At 39.6% G+C, this 25,838-nt stretch overlaps 1 protein-coding gene across 6 annotated transcripts in view; it reads left to right on the top strand.

Annotated features, from left to right (window-relative positions):
- The window catches only part of EBF1 (EBF transcription factor 1), a 283,965-nt gene that overhangs the window by 202,987 nt on the left and 55,140 nt on the right, over positions 1 to 25,838 (top strand). For 4 of the 6 annotated variants that reach the window (XM_074883665.1, XM_074883666.1, XM_074883668.1 and 1 more), the window contains exons 9-10: positions 5,833 to 5,963; positions 13,755 to 13,881. In XM_074883665.1, coding sequence (XP_074739766.1) covers positions 5,833 to 5,963; positions 13,755 to 13,881 — 258 coding nt within the window. Of the gene's footprint in view, positions 1 to 5,829; positions 5,964 to 13,754; positions 13,882 to 25,838 lie in introns of all 6 variants that reach the window. The other 2 variants (XM_074883664.1, XM_074883667.1) reach the window with 1 other exon arrangement.

The raw sequence follows: 25,838 nt of genomic DNA on the forward strand, positions 1-25,838 counted from the left end.
TAATCATAGAGCAAATACATTTCAGAAGCTAAATAAAAGCAGTCCCAGAGCCCTGCTGATAGCTGTGCATCCCACTAATTCACCTCATGAACATTTACCTCTAAGCTCAATTAACCCTTATTCCAAGGCCACCCATAAACTTTGTGGAAAATACGTTTTTTCCTCTGGCCTCTGTTTTCTATCAATGGAATAGATCATTTGTGTTGGAGGATAAAATGCTATCTCTGTTTATAAATGCAGATTTCTAATTAAGAATATGAGATGTCCAGTGTGTATTTGTGAGGGTCCTGAATTGGTAGCTCATTGATTCTGTAAACTCAGATGTTCCATGTTCCTGAGGGTGTCTGCTATTTCTTCTGTCTTCAGGTGCTATTTGAGGCAGATTGAAATGCTCAGGAGGCTGATGGATGGTGATGTGGGGGAGAGGGATTTCCTGGTGCATTGCCTGCACACAAAGTTAGTTGTTAACCATGTACAAAAAGCTATGAGGAGACATTATTGCAGTTGTTTTGTTATTATTATTATTGTTATTAGTATTATTAGTAACCATTATTATTCTCCCGTCCAAGCATCATTCAGAAGCAAATTGGAAATGTGGTAATTAGGCCCTGACTTGTAGTGTAGTACTAGTGTCCTGAGCCAAAGTTCAACGCCCTGAAATGAAATTTAAACCAATTAATCTGTTAGATTTTTATCGCTTGTCCATGTTTTCTCAGCAATTCCCTCAGCACGCGGCCTTTGATCAACTCTCATACAAAAGCTAAAATGTGTGCCTGCTGCTAGCAAGATGGGGCTGACATTAACATGGCACTCATAAAACAATCAGAGCAGTGAAGCCCTCAAACAGACAGGGCATAGTAATATTTAATAAAAGCGCACACATAATCTTCAGAATTAGCATTTTGTGCCTTGCAGTACCTTTGGGAGAAGAGCTTTTATTTGTGGAGTGATCATTATTATAACAAAGAAGAGCTACCTAATAATTTCCACTTTAACTCTGCAATATGCCACGAGCATTTCTGAACCATTATGCTAAACTGTGGCGGGGTAATCATTTTATTGTCACAGTTTGAAGGAAGAAAAATCCCCTGTATATCAGTAGCTAGGGGAGTATGGCAACACAGGATCACACTGACACACACAGCACACAACGGAAAACTTTTCCTTTTTGCTACCCGTGTGCTGAAGTTGGTACCTACCATCCTTTGTATGAAGGGTGATAAGATTTTAACAATGTATATTCTGAGAAAAGATGAGGATTTCAAAAGAACATTGTTTCCCTTGAAAATCATTAGGGTTTTTGCTCATAAATCCTTAAAATTTATCGATACAGACCTTAGCTTTGAAGTCAGTGGCAAAATTCCCATTGGCTTCAATAAGTTTGGGATTGCAGTGCCTCCCTCTAACATCTATATCTGTTAACTCAACTGCAGGAGCAGCACAATGAAACATGTCAGATGTTAACACTGATTTGCCTTGATATTATGCAAAGAAGGAGAGCAGCTCATTAAGACTCATAACCGTTAGGCCATTTCGGCAGGTGGAGGATGTGGCCACATCACCTTCAGCAAGGAGCTGCAAGGTCCGTACCTGCAGTTGGAGGGGTAATACTTAGTTTTCCTCAGTCCAATGACTGTTCTGAAAACATGCAGTGAATGTAATATACTAACGCCAAAGAGTCTTAAAATCTTATCTGATAGTTAGGCTACCAAACTCTTTTGGTTCTGGTTGTAGTTGGCTGCCAGCTGTTCATTTAAAAGAAATGTTTATATGTGTAAGAATGTGTAATTATTCTTTTTGATTATAATTCTTCCCTGGACTTAAAGTCCATTCATGTTATCAATCATGTACACTTCACTGCCTTTATTAGAACTGGTTTAAAGTCCTTCACTGCATTTTTTTTTTTTATCAGTGAAGTTTCAGACTTCAACTAAAATCTCTTTTTCTACAGAAAAACATAATTTTATGTAACTTTTTTCTATTTGCTTTAAAAACACCATTTTAGAAATGATGCTTTGGTGTTACAGAAGGGCATGTGAAGTGATAATATTTTGAAACAAAATATTTTGTTTTTCTTGGAAATATTAACAAGTGTTATAGTTAATTCCAGATAGAGATTCTGGAACTTTGCATTCTGAAAAAAAATATTCTGTATTTTGGTTTCTCTTGTGACCAAAACAAAATGTAGAAGAATCAAGGTCTCCAATGAAAAGATTATTCTGCCTAGTTCTGTTTTTCTAGGGTTGCACAGAAGTAAACACCTTCCAGACAGTGCTTTGAAAGTTGCCAAATGATTAACAGAAGAAGTATGAAGAGCTGAGGCCTGAGCTGGCCAGACGTTTGTACCAGGGGCATAAACAGAGCTGAGGTCATTGCCTTACCCCCCTCCCAACGTTACCTGTGGTGATGCTGGCAGATGGGACTCGGTTCTTCCATCCTCCTTCCTGGTGCTCCAAGGAAAGGGTCTGGGAAGTACAAAGTTTTAGTAAGACCAGTGTCCCAAATGACGCTGGCTGTTGCAAATATGTCATTATATAAACATGTTCTGTGCCTTCAAAAACAGGGAGCAGCCTGGATGCCTCCCTCAGCACGTCTCCTCAGGCTTCCTCGGGGTGCAGCTTCCCTTGTGGGGCAGCACCTTTGTGCAGCCATTCCAGTCTTTACAGACACTTGCATTTTAAGATAAGCGAAACTGTGTGGGGAAAGTAGGGAAGTCCCACTGGCTTTTGTGACTAGTCCCAAGGGAAAATAATGCCCTGAAATCTTTCGGGAATGCACAGCTTTCTTGCTGCTTCTCAGGTAGTGCCTGCAAAGGGTACCAACCTGCCCTGCTTATTAAACCACCGAGTCCTGACTTCTCCTCAGATGAGATGTCCTGGGCTATTGCTAGCAGTTTTGATGAGGCACTGATTCAGAACAATTGCTACATATTTAAATAAAATTACACATGTGAATGGTCACATTGACTTTTCAGGCAAGAATGTCCCAGTGAACAACCCACAGCCCCCGTGCAACACAAGGACCTGAGTGTCTGCTCGAAGTCCCCCTGGCTGCCGTGGGACTTGGCATGTGTTTGACATTAAGCACATACATGTATAAAGTATCGGAATCGAATACATGAGGTAGCACAGACAGTGCAGCACCTTGCACTTCTGAGCGCAATGTAGGTACCACAAAGAACATTGCGAGATAAATAGAAAAACCTTTAGCGGGGACCTGTAACTGCAGAACAGTATCTTGCATTCATTTTAAAGATGAATTGAATCTATAATTTTGAAGCCTGCATATGTTTTCTGTTAATGGCTTATGGTCTCAAAACAGTTTTTATTCACTGGTATTTAGGAAAAAAATGTTGCTTGTAGTCTTTAAGAAAAGTAGCTCATTCTCTGACACATGGGAAACTGATTATCTTCGGGTTTTATTGTGGGGTGTGTGTGTCCACAATCAACTGGAAATACTGGAAAGGGTGTAATTTGGAAGTGATTTTAATTTTTATTTATGAAAAAATTTGATTCCGTGAAAGGGCTAGATAGCATTTTGAAAAGCTGCTTTCACTGTAAATCTATTGCTGTGAGCTCAGCTGAAAGGAAAGCATTTGGTTTTGGACTTTGCAATGGTTTTTATGCACAGTTTTATGCAAGTAACTTGAATCCAAATTAAACATATTGAAGTTACTTCTGTGTGTGCGCTACATTTTCGTGATGGTAATGTTAGGATGTTTCTTTTGTTAGCTCATGTAAAAGTTAATGGCTGTGCTCTGCCAAGTTTGAAGTAGGGTAATGATTTTTTTCTGCCTGTGTTTGTGTTTTTCACTGGAGCTGGCATCCCCATCAGCTTAAGTAGTGGAAAAGTTTGTGCCTGACACTTACAACCTTTTGTAGGTAGGGACGGGGTCTGTTTGCTCCCGATGCATGCATTCCATCACCGGTGGTGTGAGTCTGTAGCAGTGCCCACAGAAACACTCACTGCTAGGGGTGACTCAACAGCTTCTTTTCCAGCTCCCTTCTGCTTCCCAGCTCCACGCCCGCCTGCCCTGCCCAGGGGCTGAGAGGAAGGAGCTTCTCACCAGCCTCACTGACTCTTGCAGTTAGCTCCAACTGACCAGAACGTTGCTACATAATCATAAAGACACACAGGGTCTCTAGTGCTCGATGTCTGGAGCATTTTAAAGTAGGCTTCTGTAAATGAATTAATTTACTGTCTTTACAATTAGGAGAGCGTAGGGCAGGGGCTTTGCCACTACACAGCCACGTTAAGTAATTCATGGGTGCAAGGGTGTTGTTGTGGATGGTGCATGGCTCTCACACCCCTATATTCCTAGTAAATCCTTACCTGATGAAGTGCCTGAGTGTTCTCCCTTGAGTATATCTTCAAATACTCAGTTACAAACCAAATTAACAGCTCAGCCAGCCTTTCCACCAAGTAGCAATTCACAGCCAAATGCCAGCAACCCTAAAAGAAGTAGTGTATATGCAGATATATATATATGTATATGCACATAACGAAGTCCTGCTGATTGACACCTGATTGACATTGCAGAATCAGTGTGGGCAATGGCAGCCCTTCATGAGTTTTCAGTGGAGCCAGTGTTTTCTCTCTGCTGAGGTCTGGGTTCATATCTGAAGGAAAGAATCTTTCTTTTCAACATTGAGTTTGACTGGTGGAGTTTTGCTGCTCCTTAAGGAATCTGGTTTTTGTGGCTAATGAAATTGTTGCGATACCCACTTTACTTAAAATGTTACCTAATGGTGTGGTGTCATATTTTTGCGTTATGCTGTATTAGCAAGAAGTTGGTCGCATTTGGGATAGAGTTGCTTCTTTTTATCAACCTGTATGATGACCCTGAGACTCCACAGCTGAGAGTTACTCAGGGCTCTTTGTCTTATTCAGGTTATTTTTACAGTAATGTTATTCCTGTTGCTTCATCGCAGTTAAATTCTGATGTACTCCAGTACTGTGGAGGAGGAGAATCAGTGTGTGGATATTTATATTGCCCTATCCCACCAATATATATAAAGTTGAGCATGCTTGTGCTTAGATAGTCTTAAGCCAGAAGATCTTACATCAAGATCTGAGCTTACTACTTTGAGCAGCGCTTGAGTTTTCAACATCCTCTCAGGAAGCCCTTAGTACATATGATGCCAAGAAAGTGGCTAGTGAAAGCAGGGACAGACTCTCTGAATATGGCAGAACGCATTGCACATGCTGCTTAATTATCCAGTAAATGCAACGTAACTGAAGTAACCAGATGACGGGGTTGTGGGTTTTGGTTTTGTATTTTTTTGTAGCAGCCAACACATTAAGCAGGGCAGGGTGGTTTAATACTAGAACAACCTGGATCTGATTGCAGAATAGTTAAAGAAATGCTGAGGGTTACACCCTTTTTATTTAGCCAGTATTTTCCATAATATTTATGGGAGTTTCCTTGATGAATTTAGGTTATGATGGACAATAAAGCAAGCTCACTGGAGATTGTTTTATTAACTCAGGTATTGTGCATTTCATATAGAATAAAGATAGGGATTTGTCATGATTTCCAATTGGTCTCTGCCCATCATGCTGTGATTTTTTTGTTAATGTAGGCTTAACAGAAAGTTAATTTTTTCGGTGCAGATAACAAAACCAAACAGAAATTAATTGAGAAAAAATGCTTCCAAAGATATAGTTTGAGGTCATGCACATGTACCAGAAAGAACGTGATTGCTGGAATCTTTGTGTTAGTAAGGGGGGAAAATGAAAGCTCCTTTTATTTTATTTTTCTCAAGTCTTCTATCATTAAAATCTGGTTCTAACAGCAGAATACTTCTCTTTTTCATGTGTGTTGAAAAGCAGCTACACCATGTATCAAAGCCATCAGTCCAAGTGAAGGATGGACTACAGGAGGTGCCACTGTCATCATCATAGGAGACAATTTCTTTGATGGGTTACAGGTCATATTCGGCACCATGCTGGTTTGGAGTGAGGTAGGTGTTGTCTGAACGGTAATGTCTAATAGCTTTGTCTAGCTTATAGCTAGCCTGTCCTTTTTCTATGCCACATGCTAAATCAGCAACAAATGTTGAGATGTGAATCCTTTCCTCATTCAGTTTTATGAAAATAATTAGTCAAATTTACCTGTGGCAGAAATCCATTATAGCCAGGGGATTTACATCTCCTCTCACTGACCCAGAATTTAGCTCAGTGTCTTTTATTGAAAGAAAAGGAAAGGATAAATGCTTGTGTGAATAATTCTGCATTTAGCACTACAATAGCTAAGGGCCCACAGGAAACAAACGTTTAGGTGATCCTGCTTTCCAGGGAAACTGGCTGCTTGTAGCTGCAACTCAATGAGGTGGAGATTGCAGAAATTCAGCACCTCTGAATAGCATATCCTTAAAGTGTAAGTGCTTGGTGTATCATTTTCATAACAGCAACTGAATACACAGCATTGTATCCACAGTGAAAAGTACAGACTCATCATACCTAGCGGGGTCCTCTGTAGTTTGACAGTAACCCTTCTTTTTGTTTCTTACCCATTTTTTACTGTTTCGGTTCCTCATAGTTTCTTAAATCTTTTCTTCTCCTGGCACATAATTAAACATGGAGTCTGATATTCCTGAAAAGCCCGTGGAAAGTTAAAACCCAGGCAGCATCACCTGAATGGTCACTTCCAGTGCGCAGGGCTGTAGAAGTCAGGGCAGAGTTCCCACTGGTTTCACTGGCACAAGAAGACAGCTCCAAGGAAAAGTTTACATTTTGCAGTTATGGCTTTCCAAAGACATTTTGGAGGTTTCATAAGAAATTGTTGGTTTCATTATTTTAACACTGAAATAAATATGCTAACAGACAAACCAGCATCTCCAAAATAGCTACACAATGCTTACCCAGTGACGTAAGGATCTTCTAATGCTTTGCCTTATATCCTATAAATATTAAATCAACATTATAGCTTAATTCATATCCAGCACATTCCCCCTACTGATTCCATTGCACATATGGCAGCATTTTTTCCATATGAAGAGTATTCTCTAATGTCCTTCATGGGCTTCTCTTTCTCTCTCTCTCTCATCCTTCCACTTGAGGACAAGTGTGGATGAAAGGGCATTCCAGAAAAGGAGATATATTAAATGAGCCCTATTCTGAAGCCCTTATGTGATCATGAAAGTGCCCCCTGGGTCCAGTGTAAGCATTTTGTGTGTTAGGATTGAAGCCATTATGGCTACAGACATTTAACAGGGAAAGGTGAAGAGGCTGGGAGGAAAGTGCTCTGATTTTGGTACTGCAGAATTGGATCTTTCATAATAAATCTTGATTCTATATATTAGTGGAAGCCATTAATTGGCAATTTCTAATCTCAGGAGAGTGAGTGCTGGTCAAAACATTGTTGCTGATGGTTGCAAGGCCTTGTCGTAAAATTAATAATGTTAAAGGGGGTCCAGATCAAAGTCAGTCTTCTTGTTGTGAATGCTGTAACGGGCTGCAAGTTGACTTTGAGTGAAAACTGTTTCACTGTCTGACCCTTACAGAATTGCTTCTGTTTCATAACCTATGAGAGCAATAGAAAATCCTATAGGGAAAAAGAAATTATTTCTAAAAAAAGCAGACAAACATGATAAACAAGTGCAGAAATGCATGAGCTGACTGATCCCTAAATAATCGTGATTTATAAATAACTTAAATTACACACACTAGCCACCTATGAAGTACAAAATAAGTTCTTTCTTTTGCCTTCCCACTTCTAAAACTGTCTAGTGCATTTTCAGTACCCAGGAAGAATGTTTTTGTTTTAGTTTAATAGAGTAGAATTGGACTCTCAATCTTCTGAATTTCAGTACCTTTTCAAACCTGGAGCAGGTTCATCCTGAGTTGCCAGTCAGGCCCGGTTTTAGGCAAACCTGGCCAGGTTATTTTGTCATTGAATTCAAGAATTTTCAAGTTCATCCTCTTGTTTCATGGATCCAAAGAAAACATGATTTTAACTGAGCTGCAGAAAATCCAGAACAAAACTAGATAGGTAGAAACTAAAGAAAAAGATTGAGTCTTGCAGAGCATTTTCACATGGATTTTTCTAGCTTCACTTTCAGTTATAATTGCAGGTGATTTGGGGGATGAAGTCTAATATTTAAATTAAGCATCAGTTTGCCACAGACATTGGATGGAACCTTGGGCAAATCACATAATCTGCTTAAAGTTCAATTCCCTTTCTCTAACCTAGTAATAAGATTAGTCACCTTCTTTGGAGAGGTGCTGTGAAGATAATTATTGTAAAGGTCCTCTATTACTCAGATTTTATTATAGCAAAATCCATGTAAGTACCTGAAATGCATGGATATTTAAAGTATAAATCCTACCACAGTTCAGAAGCAAAGTTAAAAGCCAAAAAAAAAAAAGATTGTTCATTTTAAGGGTGAATTTGTTGCTGTCAAGCAGCATATGTTATAAATAATTTGAAATGTAAATAATATATTTTTAATTTATTTTACATGTATTCAAGTTTTGTAATTGAAATATTTATATGCTTGAAATGGAGTTGACTGTGTTAAAAAAGGAGGTTTAAAATGGTTTCTGAAACACATATTTATTATTTAAACATATATTTTAGCTGTAAACACTCTAACATAATTACAACCTTTCTCAGCCAGGGAGAACTAAATAAAAACTTAATTTGTCACATTAATTTTGTGCAGAAATGCAGATACCCTAAGAAAGTAGGTTCAATTAATCCTTAACTCTCATATTACTTTATAAAAATTACTTTAAAAGCCCTTGATATTTTTAGAATACAGCAAAATGGGCCATCTAATGCCTTTTTTTCGAGGGACTTTCATAACCGACAAACAAACAGCACTGGTATATCATGTGCACATGCTGAATCTGGACAGACAACTCCCAGCAAATAGTCTGTTTGCCAGAGAGACTCTGCCTGTCTGTTTGTCCAGTCCGCAAACAGACGGAGTTGTTATTTGCAGGTTTTTACCCAGTATTCTGGATCTGTGCATTGTTGCAAATATTCCAAATCTGAACTGCTGATAAAAATCCTCTGTTGTTTCTCTCTCTTATTGGGGGGCTGAAACTCCGAGAGTCGAGTTTCAGGGCAAATACACGATTGTGAAGACAAAATTAGTTTCTTATAAATATTCCACAATATTTGCTTAAAATGAACTATTTCTTCAAACATTTTCCTGCCAAGAACATTCCTCCAGCTGTACAGAGTCAGCTGGAAACAACTTCTTTTTCTTTTATATTAAGAAAAGATGAAGCACTGAAACATCATTTTTTTTACCTTTGTACAGCACAAAAAAAGAGCATGATTTTTTGGTTTGGTTTGGGTTTTTTGTTTTGTTTTTTTTAATGCTGCTGAATCAAATTCTGTGACACAGTTTTTTATTTTGCTTTTTGTGTTTATTATTGATTTTGGAAGTCTGTTTTTGAGTGCTTATTTTGGAGGTCTGACTCACTTTACAAAAATGAGTAGGCACCCTCTTTTTGAAAACCAAGGCTTATTAAGCAGCATCTGGATGCCCAGAATTGAGGCATGCAAAGTCACTGGTCGTTTTTTAAAATATAGGTACCTTAAGGGTGCTGTTCTCACTGCAAGCTGTCATTACCTTCAGTTGGTGGGATTTTTCTTCACTCCTGTACTAATGGTCCTCCTCACAGAGTCCAAGTTAAATTTATGACTGATTGTCACCATTTCCCTAACCACAAACCAGAGCTCAAGCATGCAAAAATAAACTACTGACTCAGATTAATGACATCTCCTTATAAAATGTCACTTTTAAAAAAAGAAAGTAACCTGGCACTCTGAAGAGTGTGAAATGATGCTGTATCACACAAGAATGTCTAGAATATATTGGCAAACCACAGAAAGAGGCTTGTTGTACACACTCAAACCAAATGTGTTTTGGATTTTGAAGGACATGCACCTCCCTTCGACCTGAAGATTTCTAACTCAGGTTTTAATGCAATCCACAGCATGTCCCAACTGATATGTAAGAGTTTATATCAAACAGCTAATGCAGTTGCCAGGTATCAGACCAATTCACTTGAAAATCCCTTGGGAGAAAGTGTCCAGTTACTAGTTTTATGTCCAGCTCCAGATCTCAATTTGCCAAATGCTGGAATGGAAGAGAAAGCTGGATTTGGGATTCTGGCTGGTGGTTCATGTCCAAATCACAGGTTAATGCCTTGTTCAAGATTTACATTTAAAAAATGTGTTCAGAAATGTACATAACTCATATTTACAAATTGTTAGTTCTTGGCATGTCATTGCTATGGTTGTTATGATGTCTGTTAACGTACCAAGAGTTCCCACCTGAGGTTAGAACATACAAATGGCCATACCGGGTCAGACATGGAGGTTCATCTAGCTCAGTGTTTGGTGTTTGGTGGTCAGCAATGACAGAAGGCTATAAAAACAACAGGATGAGCATGTCATGATGCTTCCCCAGAACACTCCACCAGTCTCCCAACTGGGGCTCAGAGGCTTCCAGAAGTGGTGTCTTTACTTTTAATATCCCTTGATGCTAATAGCTCACCTCTTCCAGATGCTTTACATGCAAATATGAGACAGACTGGGCCTTGAAGAAGGTACAGGCTATGTCAGTGTGAGAGGAGAAAAAATTCTAGGAAAAAGTGGACTGGGTTCCCAAGGTCAGGCCACAGGTTGACAGCGTAGACAGGAAAACATCCCATGATCCTGGAGTTACTGAAGTCAGGGGCAAATTTGCTTTTGCCGTGGCTGGGCCTTGAGTACCCAGACCCATGCAGCACCCATTGGGTCTCTCAGATTGTAAAGTGGAGTCAGGGCAATTCGAAGAGCTGGTCCTGGTCCCTAGCACAGATCCTGGCAGCACTGGGGAATCAGAGTTCAAGACCAAAGGTGAGATTCAGAGGGCAGATTTTGAAGTGCAAGGGGACATTTTTTGTCCCTTAAAGATAATTTCTTGCTATGATGTCAATATAGGGGACTACTGGTATGTAACTGAGCTAGCCAGTTCCTTTCTGTGTGCATGAGAACTGAAGGCTGACCCAGAACAAAGGTCCTTCTAGCTCAGCACTATATCCCTGACAGTGGTCAGTGGCAGATGCTAAGGAGAAAAAAGCAAAAGGAAAAGGCACGTGTATTCTCCTGGTATACCTCCCAAGCTTTAGTTCTAGAGAAGAGAGGAGTAAAATATATCCTGAGCATCCTAAACCATAGGACTTCAGACATAATGTTCACCCTTTGGGAATGTGTGGGCGACATTATTGTATATTTGTGGTTTTAAACACAGTTAAACTTATTTACTTCAGAGCACAAAGGAAAACCAAACTGTTTGTGGAGAACAAACCAGGAAACTTGCTTAACTCTCCCCAGCTCTCTGTAACAATGGACCATAAATAGGTCAGACATTTCTTGGGAACCAGGGAAGATGAGTATTGGAAAATGCCACAAATTATGTTTAAAGAACATTAAAGTGGTGACAGACCAGTAAATGCTGGGAAATTCAAAGATACAACCAGAAGCTGCCTGTATAGCTCATGCCAGAATGGGGGTGAGGGGTGCAAGGCACATGCTGATGTAGTAAGACTAGCATGTTAACCTTTACTATTAAAACCCTTGGCTGTTTTTACAAATATTTTCTCCCTAAAAATGTCATGAAACTTTTCTCATCTTGCCGGTTCACCCAGTTAACTAGAACCACTTGAGGATGGGATTTATCTCAGCTATGTTTTGCTGCCTACAGTTAAGCATCTAGTCTAAACCTGTCATCTTGGTTCACTGCAGAAAGGTAGATGCTTCCAGAGAGCAGCTCATCCCAACATGAGAGGTGTCTAAAGCACTGGAAATAAATTGCTATTTGGCAGTGCTTTCTGCCTCCACTGACTATTGAGGGTGTGTAGAGAATTGGCCTAGACTTTTAGCCTTTGGTCAGCCCAACTGTAAGACAACTCAATTTAAGTAAAAGCAATCCGTGGAAGTTTGGTTTTTGCTGGTTTGGTTGGTTTTTTTTTTTTTTTTACCCAGTTGATAGAGTGAGTAATTTAGGAAAAAGGCAGGTTTCTTTTAAAAATAAATAAGTTTCTAAATCACGTGATTTCAAAGCAGAGCCTGAAAACATGTTCTTTGGAGCTCACAAACAAGAAGGCATCAATTCCTACATGATAATTTCTAAAATGACATGTGACTTATGACTTCTATGGATCTGAATAACTTCTAGAGCATTTGATGATGGTAGTTTTGGTTTTAATCTTCAACTTGATTTAATATTTAAAATTTAAAATTAAAAATTTAAAATAATTTTCTTATTTTAAATATGAAGAACTTCCTACTATGTATGCATTTCCCCTCAGTAACACAGATGGCTCTCAGACAGACATTACTCTCCTGTGCTTTTTCAGTCCTGTGCCCTAAACAAAGAACCAGTTGAAAGTCTGATTTTTGGTAGGACCTTACTACAATTTTGAAATATTTGGTTCCTAGTAAAAATAAGAATAAAATTAGGTTTATATATTTTTAAAAAATAGATCTATTGAAAAGTATTCCCTAATCCAGGACACAATTCAGCCACCAGCATAGAGCAGTTGACTGTCTGCATAGGATGCCCATGGCTTTGCTCACTGTCAAGGCTGGTTATGGTCGTGGTCTTTTTTGCCTCTCTAGAAGTGTGTTAATGTGCCACAGTCAGTTAAAGAAGAGTTATCCATGTGCCAGAGCTGTATCTTGGTTGTTGGACACAATCATCTCACCTTTTCTGTGTACCTCTTTTTACTGTTCTTTTCTGAGGGAGCATAGTGAGTGAGAAGAGGACATTTCAGTGATGGGGAGGACAATGTTGTAGTTTCTAAGTGCAGCAGAGAATTGAGTTAACCTACCATAAATTAGTGAACTCCTAGATGGCTCTAATGTTAGCTTCAGGGACTATGTTTTAAATCCAGTCCAGAATCCTGAAAGAGCAAAAATGGTCTGGAGCCTGGAAACTGCAGCGCTGACCCACTCCAACCTTTTATGTAAGAGGATCAGGATCCCCAGCCCCAATAGCAAGCAAGTTAAGTTTGTCTACTTATTACTGTGTAAATCCACATCTGCAGGAGCCCTCTCAGATGTGTGTCAGTCATTGCAGTGAAGGCAGACTGGAAGTGATGGTTAGATGGTTGTATTTGGTATATCTCTTTTGAGTGCTCTGATCGTATGCAAGGAGAGATCCAGCATCCTTCAGAAGCCAAACTTTGCGTTTCTGCAATAATCAGTGATACGTCCACAAAATGAATAGAAAATCGAAACAGCAGCACATGGTGCTTTTGCAGTGTAGGGATGTCAGCTGAAGACCAGTGCATTTAAAAGTCTGCCTGGGCTTGGGCTGTGCAGTGAATCTCAGCCTGGGCTTGCGCTGTGCCGTGTTCACACATGTAACTGCGTGTCATTTATCAATCAGATTTGTATGACACTGTCATGACCCCAGTGTTCGTCTGAGCAAACATAGGCATCCTGCTGCTGTAAGCTAAAGTTATTGAATTAAACCAGGGCTAATGCTTGTACTAGGAAGCAAGTGCCTGCCATGTATGAAAACAGAAATAATGTTGTTACAGCTGAGAAGGAGAATGCTTGTAAATATTGTAGTCACTGGCTTTTGTGTGGGTTACATCAAGATTATATTCAAACATTGACAGGTTAATTACATGTTTCAAAGCTTGTTTACTGTGATCTGAGAGGAAAGTGTTACTAAAGAAATGTTCAGCATCTAACAGTGCTTTTTTCCCCTTTCTTCTCCCTTCTCAATGTTTTCCTCTAGCTGATTACTCCTCATGCCATCCGCGTACAGACACCTCCCCGACATATCCCAGGGGTTGTAGAAGTCACATTGTCCTACAAGTCTAAGCAGTTTTGCAAGGGAACGCCTGGAAGATTCATTTACACAGGTAAGGATGCTTTAGTACTACATATAACGTGGAGAAATAGGACAGGCAATATATCACACTTGCTAAGGCTTCTGCTTCCGTCATTAAAAGCTGTACTGTATTTTATTATTTTTTGCTGAGCACGTCATTGAAGGTACCAATTTAAGGTTGGTTTTCAAAAAAGGATGACTATAGAGATGTATTTGAAAACATACCAGTGTGGGATTTTTGTTTGCTTATTTGTCCTCGCAATGGGACATCTCTTTACCCAGGAGGGGGGGAGGAAGGAGAGAAATAGATACTCCAGTACTTAAACAAACAGAGGAAGAGTCCAAGCACAGAGAGCTAGACATACTAGTGCAATCATAAACCTGCATTCCAAGTAGCATCTTGCTAAATATCTCCATCTCATGTAGCCCGTTAAGTGTTGCAAGTGTTCAAAGCAGCAGTCTGTTTGCCAGCCCATCTCACCATAACATACTTGTCTCTGACTTCCAGGGAGGCTCAAGTAGCTTTCACCCCAGATGATGCTCCAGACATAGTGACTTGCAGTGTGTTTTGGGGTGGCATCCCACACTGAGAATGGTAAATTGAGTGGTTTACCCTGAAGAATTATTAACAAAAAACCACACTAGGCCATTGCACGTGCTGTCAATGTTAAACCATTCTCAGCAGTGATAAGAATGGCCTGAGAAATAAATCAAGTAGCAGCCTAACTTTTTAAAAGAATGTGTTTCATTGATTCCTTGGAAGATATGCATGCTACAAGAATTAATGGCTTGGTCCAGGTTTTGATGTGCTTGTCCTTTTATGCGCTTGTCATTCGACATATGCAGACAGGACTGCTTCTGTAACTGTTTGCCTGAACTGTGGGTCATCACAATCCAGTGTGATTCCTTTCCCCATTCGTGATCACCCCTGAAATGTTAAGAGTAAGATATAGCATAAATACTTGTGGCTATGAGTCTTTCTGAATTACACTGGACCCATATATTCGTCCAACTGTGAATGTACACACAGGAACTCAAGGCAGAGGAGAAACTTCCGTGCTCCGGCTGGGTAGCAAAGCTCTCATTTGATTTTTCTTAACACTGAGTAAGTTGAACAAGGTGCCTTATAAAGCTTTGTTGTCTTTTTCAAATACCCTCTCCCCCAGTTGCGATTATGCACTAGGTTTCTCTAAACTGGGTCTTAAAGTGTTCATGTATCGTTGCTGGCTGAGTGGCAGACACTTATGGAGGCTGTGTTTATTTACTGTGAGCATTATGATTTCAAGAGTGTGTGGGAAATTCATATATTGGCCAATAATGCACCATATTAAAAAAAGTTATTTAGGGCTTGAATGTGTTGGAACAAAAGAAAAAGGGTCAAATTTCCAGCTGGTACAAATTGCCAGTGTATAGTGCATGAAAAGTGTCAGCCAGAGCTCTGGACAGTTTGACCATGAATCCTTTCCCTTCTCACTTTCTTGCAATAAGTTGTTCTGTCCTGCTTGTTGTCAAGCCACTGGGGTGACTGCATCTGGGGCTGGTGAAATGGCAAGTATGCATGCAGCAGAAGAAGAAGGGGAGGAAACCTGCCCCCCTCAACTTTGCAAAGAAATTTTTGGAGACTTCATTTTGCGATTTAAATGTAAAAATGGCTTGGAGCCATTTTGGTTTTGCTTTTCAGATCATCATTAATTAGCTTTTCCAGTAAAAAGGAGGGTGGCACTTTAGCCTGTCTGCCCAGAAGCAGATGGCTGAATGTGGAAATAAGGTGTCCCAGTAGGGAGAGTGTTTCCATATATGCATTTTTCAGGTTAGTGTTTAAAACACATTATTTTTCATTCAATAACTGAAAGCTACAAAATACAAAACAGTGATAAAATCAAAGGTGATCCAATCCATGGACAATTCTCTTACTTATGCAGCTTTTATGGAGTTACGGTAGATACAGAAAAGCTATTGTGACTGAAATTGTACCTCACACAATTTGCATTTTCCTTTTAGAGGCAGCCTGAACTTAAATGTGGCTTTTTAAAAAGGACTAAATGAAACTAAAATAAAAACAATTAATGCATCCTGACCTTCAGAAGTGCCTTCCAGCCCTTTAAACAAAATGCAGGTTCAGTACACGCCTGCCGATTAGTTTTAGTTAATTGAAAATTATAGGATTGACCCAAGAGGAAAATTTTGTTTGCACTCCAATCACTTTTACAAATTAAGGAAAATTACCACAATTTTGTTTAGCTAAGGTTTCACACTGAGTTCACGAAATTAGCTCAGCCATCCCAACAAAGTCAGCACTTTGTTAGTGAGCACTAGAAAAAAACTAATAGTCTATGGTGTGTACAAACGAAGCATAGAAAAAGCTATGATGCTTTAGAGAACTAGGCCAAGTGTTTTTAATTAGGATTATTGGTTCATTGTAAGTTTTGAAGAACAATCAAACTAGCAGATTAGCTGTTTCTTTTAAAGCTAGAATTTCTTGCCATTCATTTTTCCCATGAGAACTTGTTTTAACTCCCACATAGCACTATTTTTTTCTTTTTTCTTTTTTTTTTTTTTAACAAGGCCTGCAGGAAATGGACCAATTGGAAGTTGGGATACAGTAACATTCCCCAGCATCACTCCAGCCGATGGGAGTTTTTCACAATGTTCTTCAGTGAACTCAGTGTTCTGGAACATATTACAAAACCACAGAGGCCAAATGTTTTCTCAGAGGAGTTTGGCCTCTGTTTTTGGCCGAAAACATTTCAGCATCACTTGCTGCTTATTTACCCTGCTATTAAGAACAAGAAAATGGGAGAGGAGAAAAAGGGAAAAAAAAAAAATAATAAAAGAGAGTGTGTGAGAGAGAGAGAAAAAGACCTGGGGTTTGTGGGCGGTGCAGGAGTTGATCAAGCGTAGTTTCCTTTCTGGTGAGAATGTCCCGGCTCGTTAATGGTCCCATTTTGTGGTCAGGTCTCATTTAGAAGAAATTATTTTTAATCAGTGTTCAACAAAATATCCCCTCAAGCCACCTGGCTGTAAACTGTTTTTTTCTTACTGTTAAGTACTTAAGTTCTCAGAAGAAAATACCCAGTGACCCATTAATTTTAGCCTTTTTTTCCCCTTTAACTGCAAATAACTTAGTAACACGATCTCCAAGTAGTCCATGTGCCATCTAGGAATCAAGGTCACATATATACAGAGAAATCCTGGCTTTTGTAAGTATTTTTGAAAGAAATAAGCCAGTGTCAACCCTGTGCTTACAAGAAAACATAAGTTTTTTTATTTTCCATCTGCAAAGCAAGCCATTAGCATGCACTTACAGAGCAATTATTTCTTAGATTTTAATTTTGACATTCCTGAGAGAACATTATTGGAAATACAGAAATTTAAACACGTCTTGCATGTGTGTTCATTTTGGAATAATATTAAAAATCCATATTACACACAGAAATACCCAAAAAGCTGGTCAGTATTTCCCTGTGGCACCCTTCATCTGTAAGTCCCTTCTGGTATTGAGGAGCACTGAATGAATCAAGTTTCATGTCACAACTGAGAAGTCATGTATGTATCACTACCATTATTTTAAGACTGGAGAAACTGAGATAAAGGAAGAATCCATTCGGGATATAAATCTGTAGGTAGTTTGCCAAGGTGACTCAGGACATACATGGTTAAATAAGGGGTGAGAATTGGCACAAATTTGTGATACCTGGACAAGCCTTTGAGAATTTGGTTTGGTTTAATTTTTAAAAAATGGATGCATCACGGACAGCATGATTTTCACAGATGAATTTTACCATGGTACTAAACTGTGAGATTTGAGTGGGACTGCATGAATGTAAGTGAAAGGATAATTTATCTCACTGCATATTGGAAAGGACATATGGAAGGTCCATAAAAATACATTATGCTGTATCTTCTGCCACCTGCTTAGTTTAAGGTTTTGTGCTTTTGTTCCCAAACTAGAGCAAATGATTACATAGGGGCCAGAAGTATATAGCTTTGTCACTAAGGTTATGTATACAACATGGGGTTAATCAGATTATTGGCTGAGCAGTACCCCAAATACTCTTCCTTTTTTTAAAAAATTGGTTACATGGTTGGTTACAGGTTGGAATTTAGGGACCATTTTCATTTGCATTAGTCTTGCAGGGAGGCTGCAGGCTAAACCATTTGTGTGCTGACAGGGTACCTAAAGAAACAGGCAAGTCCCCCCCAGTTCACTCGGGGTTTGTTATAAGCTGTGGGATATGGTATATCTCTAGAAGTGCTACTAGCAGGAATGGGTCGATGTAGGGTCAGCGCAGACACACAGGGCTTGCTGTGCTGAGCGCTGATCCTCCAGGATAATTGTGATGAAGGCTGAGTAGGTCAGAGTGGAGCACTGCTGAGACTGACCAGTGTTTGCGTTATGATTTTGGGCCGTTGTGTGTAGAGTGATGTAGAAATTCTAGCACTGTGAAGGTCAGGATATTTGCAGAATTTCTGGGAAACTGCCTCTTTCTCTGAAATGTCATAGGCCTTCTCAGAGAACTTTTCATTCCCCTGGTTGCTACAAAGAAGAACGAACCTCATGTGGAAAAATCCCTGCTCCATCGTCATTTCACCCTTTATTTACTTCTGAAATAGGAAGAGCCTTGCAGATCACAGATGATTTGGATAACATTTTCAAAAGGCTTGGTTTTAGGTGGCTTCATTTTTAGGTTTTTATCTTTAAATGGGTTAATTTACAGAAGCACATGGGTAGTCATCTTCTGAGAATTATTCTTTTTGAATTTCTTTAGTCAAATACCTCCAAGAGTAAGAGACTAAAGACTACCCGTCACCATTTAAAATTTCAGTCCATGGCCCTAGAAGCAGAGGTTTAAGTCATGTACACAGATCTGATCAGAACTGGAACTACTTAAAAGGAGATCTCCAGCCCCTAAAGTTTCCATCCTGGTAGACTTCAGTGATTCCTTTGCTAGGAAAATTTTCTGCTTTCAGGAAGGCACCAATAACTATGCAAAGTTCAAAAGATACGTAACCAATGAAGCAATCAGTTTTCAGAATGGAGAGTTCTGGAGTTTGTAGATTTAAAAAAAGAAAAAAAAAAAGAAAAAAAAGTGGTGATAAGAGACAGACTGGCTGTCAAGAGGTTCCTGTGGCCCCACTGGAGCCCTTCTTGATCCCTGTGGGCTAGAGTTTGACCCTTACACCAGCTAACCTTGGCCATAGCTGTGTATCAGTTAGTTCCCAAGAAATGTTAAAACCTAGTGGCAGTTACTCTCAACATCAGTAATACAGAACCTCGTTAGTTTTACAATGCCTCAGTCATGTGTGTTTATTATTAAATCATGAGCACTTAAATAGCTGATTAGTATAAATGTGGAGAGAAGGCCACCATCAACAAAACAATAAAAATAAAATAAAAAAGCCAGCATCTCTGATGCCGTCTTGGGTTTTATCCTGATGTGTTTATAAAATTCTTAACCCTCAAAGATATGATGAGCATTAATCTGAAATGAAATATAGAGCACATCACTCCTCTAGAAGAGTGACCAGCTAGGAGATCTGGTAGCTAGCAAATGAATGCCATTTGTTTTTTAACAGCAGTTTTTATCTGTCTTTCACTAGTAAATATTAATAGCAGTGGTAGAATAAAAAGTATCAGATGTCTCAAACTTAAATAGTCACAGAGTGCTACAGAGGAACAGAACAAAATCCCTCAGTACAAAGAAATGTATAAAGTTTAAAATAAGAGCTGGTGTCTGTTAAAAGCAGGAGAGCACTGCGCTGCAGGTTACCCTGTGCTTTGGATGCTCAATATAAATCCTGTTCCTGATCTCAGAGAGACTAGAGGACAGAGGAGAGATGGTAAATCCTAACTATAGCACAATCAAGTAAAGAAGAATGAAATTAAATCCTTTGTAAATGTAGACTTTTACTGGTGAATTTAATTAATGTTTCCAAAAACAAGCAAAAAAGCCCTCATAACAGCTACCTGAAAAATGTTCTAATGCACAGTTCACTGGGTTTCCCCCTTCATCTCATTGTGCCGAGTGTTCCTTCCCAACTGGACCTTGCCATGGGGACACTGGAGGCATCAGATGATGTGTGGAGCTCAGAGATGGACCTGTCTTTGGAGTGGTGCGTTGGGCTGAAGAAATTAAACTGTGCCCATGGCTTTCTGCTCCCATAGGAGTTTGCCGTAGTCACTGAAGAACTGGGTCCTCATGGCACCACTGCTGAGTCTGGGACACTTGCAGGTAGAACACAGATGGGAAAACAAGGGAGGGATCAGTGCAGTCTCTACCTCCAAGCACCCATCTCAGTGATGTGATCTTGGGTGTTACCTGCCCTTGAAAAGGAAAGTTGCACTCAGGAAATCTCTATTTGAGTTTAGCTTGAACCTGGCCCTTTCTAAGTTCCAATCCATTAATTTAGTTGCTCTGCTGAGTCAGTATTAACACCTGGAAATTTTTAGGGAAAAAAAAAAAAGGTTACAATTGTTTTGGAACAAGCTTTCCTAGATGAAATAACTTCAGTCTTTATTATTTGGTGGTGGGCTTGGGGGTTAATGTTGTTACAAAAGTGTTTGTTTTGAAGTTTGTTAGGATGTGCCCAGTGGAGTGAAGTATGGCCAGTTATCAGGGTTGAATATTAGGGTTGGTTTGGTTTGCAGAAATTCAGGAAAGGAAGCTGAGAGGAATCCTAATTGATTGCAGGGCAAAGGGTGTTACCAGACAGTGAGGAGGTGGTGGAGGTAGACTGGAAAATCCCTTTTGTATGCTAATAGGAACACAGAACCCTCATATCTTTGGTATTTCTTAAACACTGGCAGCACCGTAACACACTGCAAAAAACAATCACTAGAAGTGTGCAGTGTACCTGTAGGACAGCTGCAAAATGAAAGCAATTACAGCAACCGTCAGAATAAAGCTGGCTGTGAAGGAAACATATTATTTTGCATATTTTATGTATACACTTTCCAAGAAATATGACCTTTATTTTCTACTTAGAGGGAAGTGCAATCAGAGTCTACACAGCAAAGGGTAGCTGGATCATTAAAAAGAATATTTTCTCTGATATTAGAAGTCTAAATGGGCACTAGTCCTTATTCACAACCTTGGCTGTTTCTGTCTGCCCTGAGTTAATAAGTGATAAGGCCAAAAGAGAAATAAATCACTGAAGTCCCTGTCCAAAGAAAACATATTGACTACAGCCAAGCAAATAACAGCCCATAACCAATGGTCCCATTCATCATTCATGTAATAGGGATATAAAGTATTCTCTACCTATGAAACCATAGAGTAGGAAAAAGCCTGATAAGCCCCCAATCTAAGCTATGTGATTTGATTATTAAAGGACATGAACTGTTTGTCACATACCTTTAATCTTTAAGATGTGTTGCCATTTCTAAACTATAAATTTGTGGTAAAGGATTAGAAAGCTATTAACGATAAAGGTATAAACTAGACTTTATAAGGATTCCTGCAATTGTCATGCAACCCTGTAGACCCTTGGAACCTTAACCTATTGAATATGATATAACATCGTTATCTGACCTTCAAAGCCAATAAACCATTTTTTGCTTTTCAAGTTCCAGACTTACTCCATGATAAATTAACCCTCTGGGTTCACAAAATAAGCCTTGTAAATTCTTTTCTTTATCCCCACCCCAAAACCTTTAAATTTTCATGCCTTTGCTTCAAAACTCTCTTATTCCAGACTGAAATTGTTAATCTTTTTTTATTTTCCTTTTAGCTCATGTCAGTTGATAAGATATTATTCCCTCTTTTAAAAAAATGTCCAATAAAACTGAGAGCTGAGATGAATTACTAAAAAGCCTGAATTGGGCTCTGTTTCTACAGGGGGCTTCACTGTCTTGTTTTTTAATGTATGGGTATTCAGATTAGACAAATGCCACAGAAATGGGCAGTATATAGTAGCAGCAGTGGCTGTACTGCTTACCTTAATGCATTTTGATCCTGTGCCCTGAGAAGAGAGACAAGGCACTATCTTTTTGCTGGTCTTGAAAGCAGATTCCTCGGCTACTTGTTGCCAATGAAATATTTCATAGACAGTTAGCTGGGAATTCTGGCTGCCTTGCGGGTATATATGTACCTAACTCATCCTTCCTGTGCTTCTCATGGGGTGTAGCAGGTTTTGATTTCTGCCTGGAACTGTGTGCAGGATTTACTGCGTGTTGTTGAAAAATGGCCAAGCTGTGGGCTAGACTGTCAGAGGTGCCCATGCGCACAGCACACCGGCTCTGGCAAGGAAGTCAGAACGTGAATGTAGTGCGCGGCCGCCTGAGGCACGCTCTTGCACAGCACTACCTGCAAAATAGCCTCCTTAAGATGTGCTTAATCCTTTGAGGTGCTTGTTAGTGAGGGTTCATTTTGCTTAGGCATTTTGTTACACAAGTGAACACTGTACGGCTGGCTCAGACCAGCAGTGTGGTGTGCAGCCATCGTTCCCCAGGGGCAGGACTTGGGCAGCCTCGCTTGCTTTGCGCTTGTACTAGCATCCCTATGCAGCCAGTAATGCTTATCTAGCCTGGATAAAGCTCGCTGACAGCAATGACTACAGAGTAGACGTGCCCCAATATAGCCCATGTCTACAGATTCAGGCTTTTTTGTTAATATATAGATAAAAGGAAAATCTTGTACTTGCAGCCTTTCATCTCAGTGGATGCAAGAGCAATTTCTTGCATGGAGTGTGAAGTTCTTTGTAGTTTTCTGCTGTCTTGCAAGAACTCACACAGGCTCTTCTGCTTATTTATGAAGATATCAAGTGCGTAAGTGATGCGGTCTGCTGTGGTGTCTGGAGAGAGATGCTGGAAACAGTTTAGTCCCAGTATGACTAGACTCGATCCTGGCAGCTTCTCAGATTTACCCAAAACGCTGCAGAGTTGCCTCCTGGTCAGACTGCAGTGTCCGTTGTTACTTTAAATAAAGTCAGTTTGAGTATTTCTGTATGTAACATATTGTGGTCTGCAGTGCAGACATGCCCCTGTAGGCTGGACAGACACTGTATTGCTGACACCACAGGAGTCAACGAGGGAAAGACAAGCAACTCAGAAAGGAAGGGAATTGTAACCATGGTGTTTTAAATATCTGAGACATTTGGCAATAGTCCACATTTATTTCACGATAATGGCTGACTAATGTCTTAGCGAAAGCAGAATTTCCTTGAAGATTCAATCTGCACAAAAGTTTAAACAATCTCAACAAACTTCCCTAGGACCTTCTGGCAGATCCCTATCGTCACCCAGTTGCTGATTTTAAGGAAGAACACTGTAGCATTCATACTACTGCAGTTTTAAAAAAAATTTTTCCAACTTCCCTGCCCCCCTCCAAAAAACCCCAAAACAAACCCTCAAGCCAAATAAAAAAATCTCAAGTCCAATTGGTTGAGGTCTGTACCTATCTACAAAACCTTCACTGAATGGTGTTTTGCTGTTGGATCTTGCCATTGGTCTGTTGTGAGCTCTGCAGTTATTATGGAAGTGTAAAACCATCATTATTTAATTCTGCCAAGCCAAGCATATGCAGATCTTTTATTCCACAAGGTAGGACAGAAGTTATTAAATATATTAGTGCACAAACATGTTAGCATGATGTAAATTAGACTGGTTTTGCAGTGTGTCAGCTATGCTGCACGAACTTCTTTCATACCCATGCTGAACTTAGACTACCAAGTACCAGATAGTTCATGGCAGTTTGGAGACAGGTGTGAACCATCCATTCAGTATCACAGTAAAGAGCCTGTATTTGGACAATTACCCTTGAAGACCTACAGTCTTGCACATTTTGCCCTAAGGTATTTGCATGGCCATACCTACTGTTATTTCATCTTTAATTTCCCTCCTCTCCCTTCCCTTCCAAATGTGATTTTTTCATCTTTTTCCTGTTGGCATAAATTGTGGTTAACCTCTTTGCGTGAAGAGTTGTGGACTTGAACTGCTCTTGCATAGCGCCAGGTGTCAGCATTGGTGGTTAACAAGAGGAAACCCCATTCCCAGCAGACAGAGTGTTAATTAAAAAAAAAAAAAAAAGAGAACCCCACACAATCAACTAAGAATGTTATTTTTTTTTTAAGTCCCCGTGGGACAGAAAATGCATGTGGAAATGAAGATGTAACAGTCATCGAGCAAAAATACATGTTTGTTAAAACAGAAAGTGGCGCCAAACTCTCCATTTTAAATCTGTGAAAATTACAGAGCAAAACCTGTAATGTCTATGAATAATTGTGAAACTTGCTGTCACTTTTCAGTACTGCAGCATCTTCCAGGGTGGGCTTTATCCCTTTTCAACATGATGAGGTCCTCTTTTACCTTGTCTGAATAACAGGTAGAAATCTAGTGAGGTCTAGTGACCCTCCCTTTGGAGCTCTAGGGCATGATACCCCCTTGACTATCTCAGACGTCGTCTTAGAAGTGGGTGAATCACCATGAGGAAACTCTTCTCTCTGTCCTCTTGCAGATGGGCTCTAAGCAAGTGCTTAGATGGGCTGAAGCTGGGTGAGAAGCATTACACCCTCAGTGACTCCATGTGCTAGGTGCTGTGTAGGAAAGTAACTATTTCCCCAAGTATTACAGTCCCACGGTAGTTTCTGAACACATGTGCTTACTGTCTCTGTTTTGGTTTTTGTTTCTGTTAACTTATATCCTATTCCTAGTTTTCGGTGAGGTACTTTCCTTAGAAGACTACAGTACATCAAATAAAAATACATAGTTTGTATGCTCAGGCAGTTCTAGCAGCAAGCTTGTATTTGTAAAAATGAAAGGCAAGATTTTACTGCCAGAAGTAACCATGAATTCATGTTGAAAGGTCACTTCTGCAAGGGAAATATCTTTTCCAAGTGTAGATCTCTGACTAGTTTCACCACTCCAAAAAGAATTCTCCCCAAAGTTCACATGCATGTTGTGCACAGCTAGTAGAAACAGTCGTTACATTGTTGTTCCTAAAAATAGCTCTTCAAGCGACCATCATACTGAAAAACAGTAGTATTTTCCTTGCAGATTTTTAATTTTGAGGTACTTTTAGTTCTCTTAAATCTTGCATTGAAATGTGCGTATCATTTATTTAAAAGGCAGAGAGTGAAACATGCCTCGCGTATTTGCCTTAGATTGTATTTTCCCTGGGTGTTTTTGTCAGCTTCTGTTATTGATAGAGCGGATCTCAGGGCAGTGCACGGGTCCGGCAGGTCAGGGACAGGACCAAGAATCTGCACTAGGTATCTTTTGTTCTGGAATGAAGAATTTAGTTCAAATTTCCCAAAGACAAGGCCAGTCTGCACATCGTTTCTTCACCAAAACTGTTCATCCTTGCATTGCTTGCAAGTTCTGTTAAAAAGATAAATGAACCTTCTTTAAATTGGGGCCTAAGGGAAAGGATGGAAATGACCCCCTCCCCTCTCCAATCTCCCCCATTAGACTTTTTTTCACAGATGTTCATGCTGATTAGAGCTGGGAAATAAGGGTATTTCTGTGGACCATGAATATTCATTTGTTTTTTGGGCAATGAATTTCCTTCAGTTTCCCTGTAGTGTTTTGCTCCCTGTGAATGTCTGAACAAGTGAGTTAGCTGAGACGGACCGTTTTAAGAAAAACTCATAGCATACTATGGAAAGTGAACAAAAGGATGTAAAACTTACTGTTGGTTGTTAAGAAACATAACTCGAAACCAGCAAACAGAGGTGATGCCCTCTCTGAACCTATGCTATAAATGGAGAATTTAAACCAAAAATTTGTAACAGTCCACTCTTTAATGATCTAGCTATAAGGGTAAGGTTAATCAGAAAAACTCTTTGACAAGTACTTTCAGCTAACAAGTTAATTGGAGAAAAACATCTCTTTGGACAGTTACTGAGAGGGACTGGTTTGTTATGAATTGTTTGCCCCACTGTAGTGCTGATGCCCAGATCCGAAGAAGCTGCTGGACTTGCTCTGTGAGGGGTCTGCGATGCTATGCCTAATTAGACCAAATGGATATGAGCAGAAATCTATACAATTTA

This window comes from Strix uralensis, chromosome 14 (genome assembly GCF_047716275.1).
Source record: "Strix uralensis isolate ZFMK-TIS-50842 chromosome 14, bStrUra1, whole genome shotgun sequence".
Classification (NCBI taxonomy): Eukaryota; Metazoa; Chordata; class Aves; order Strigiformes; family Strigidae; genus Strix; species Strix uralensis.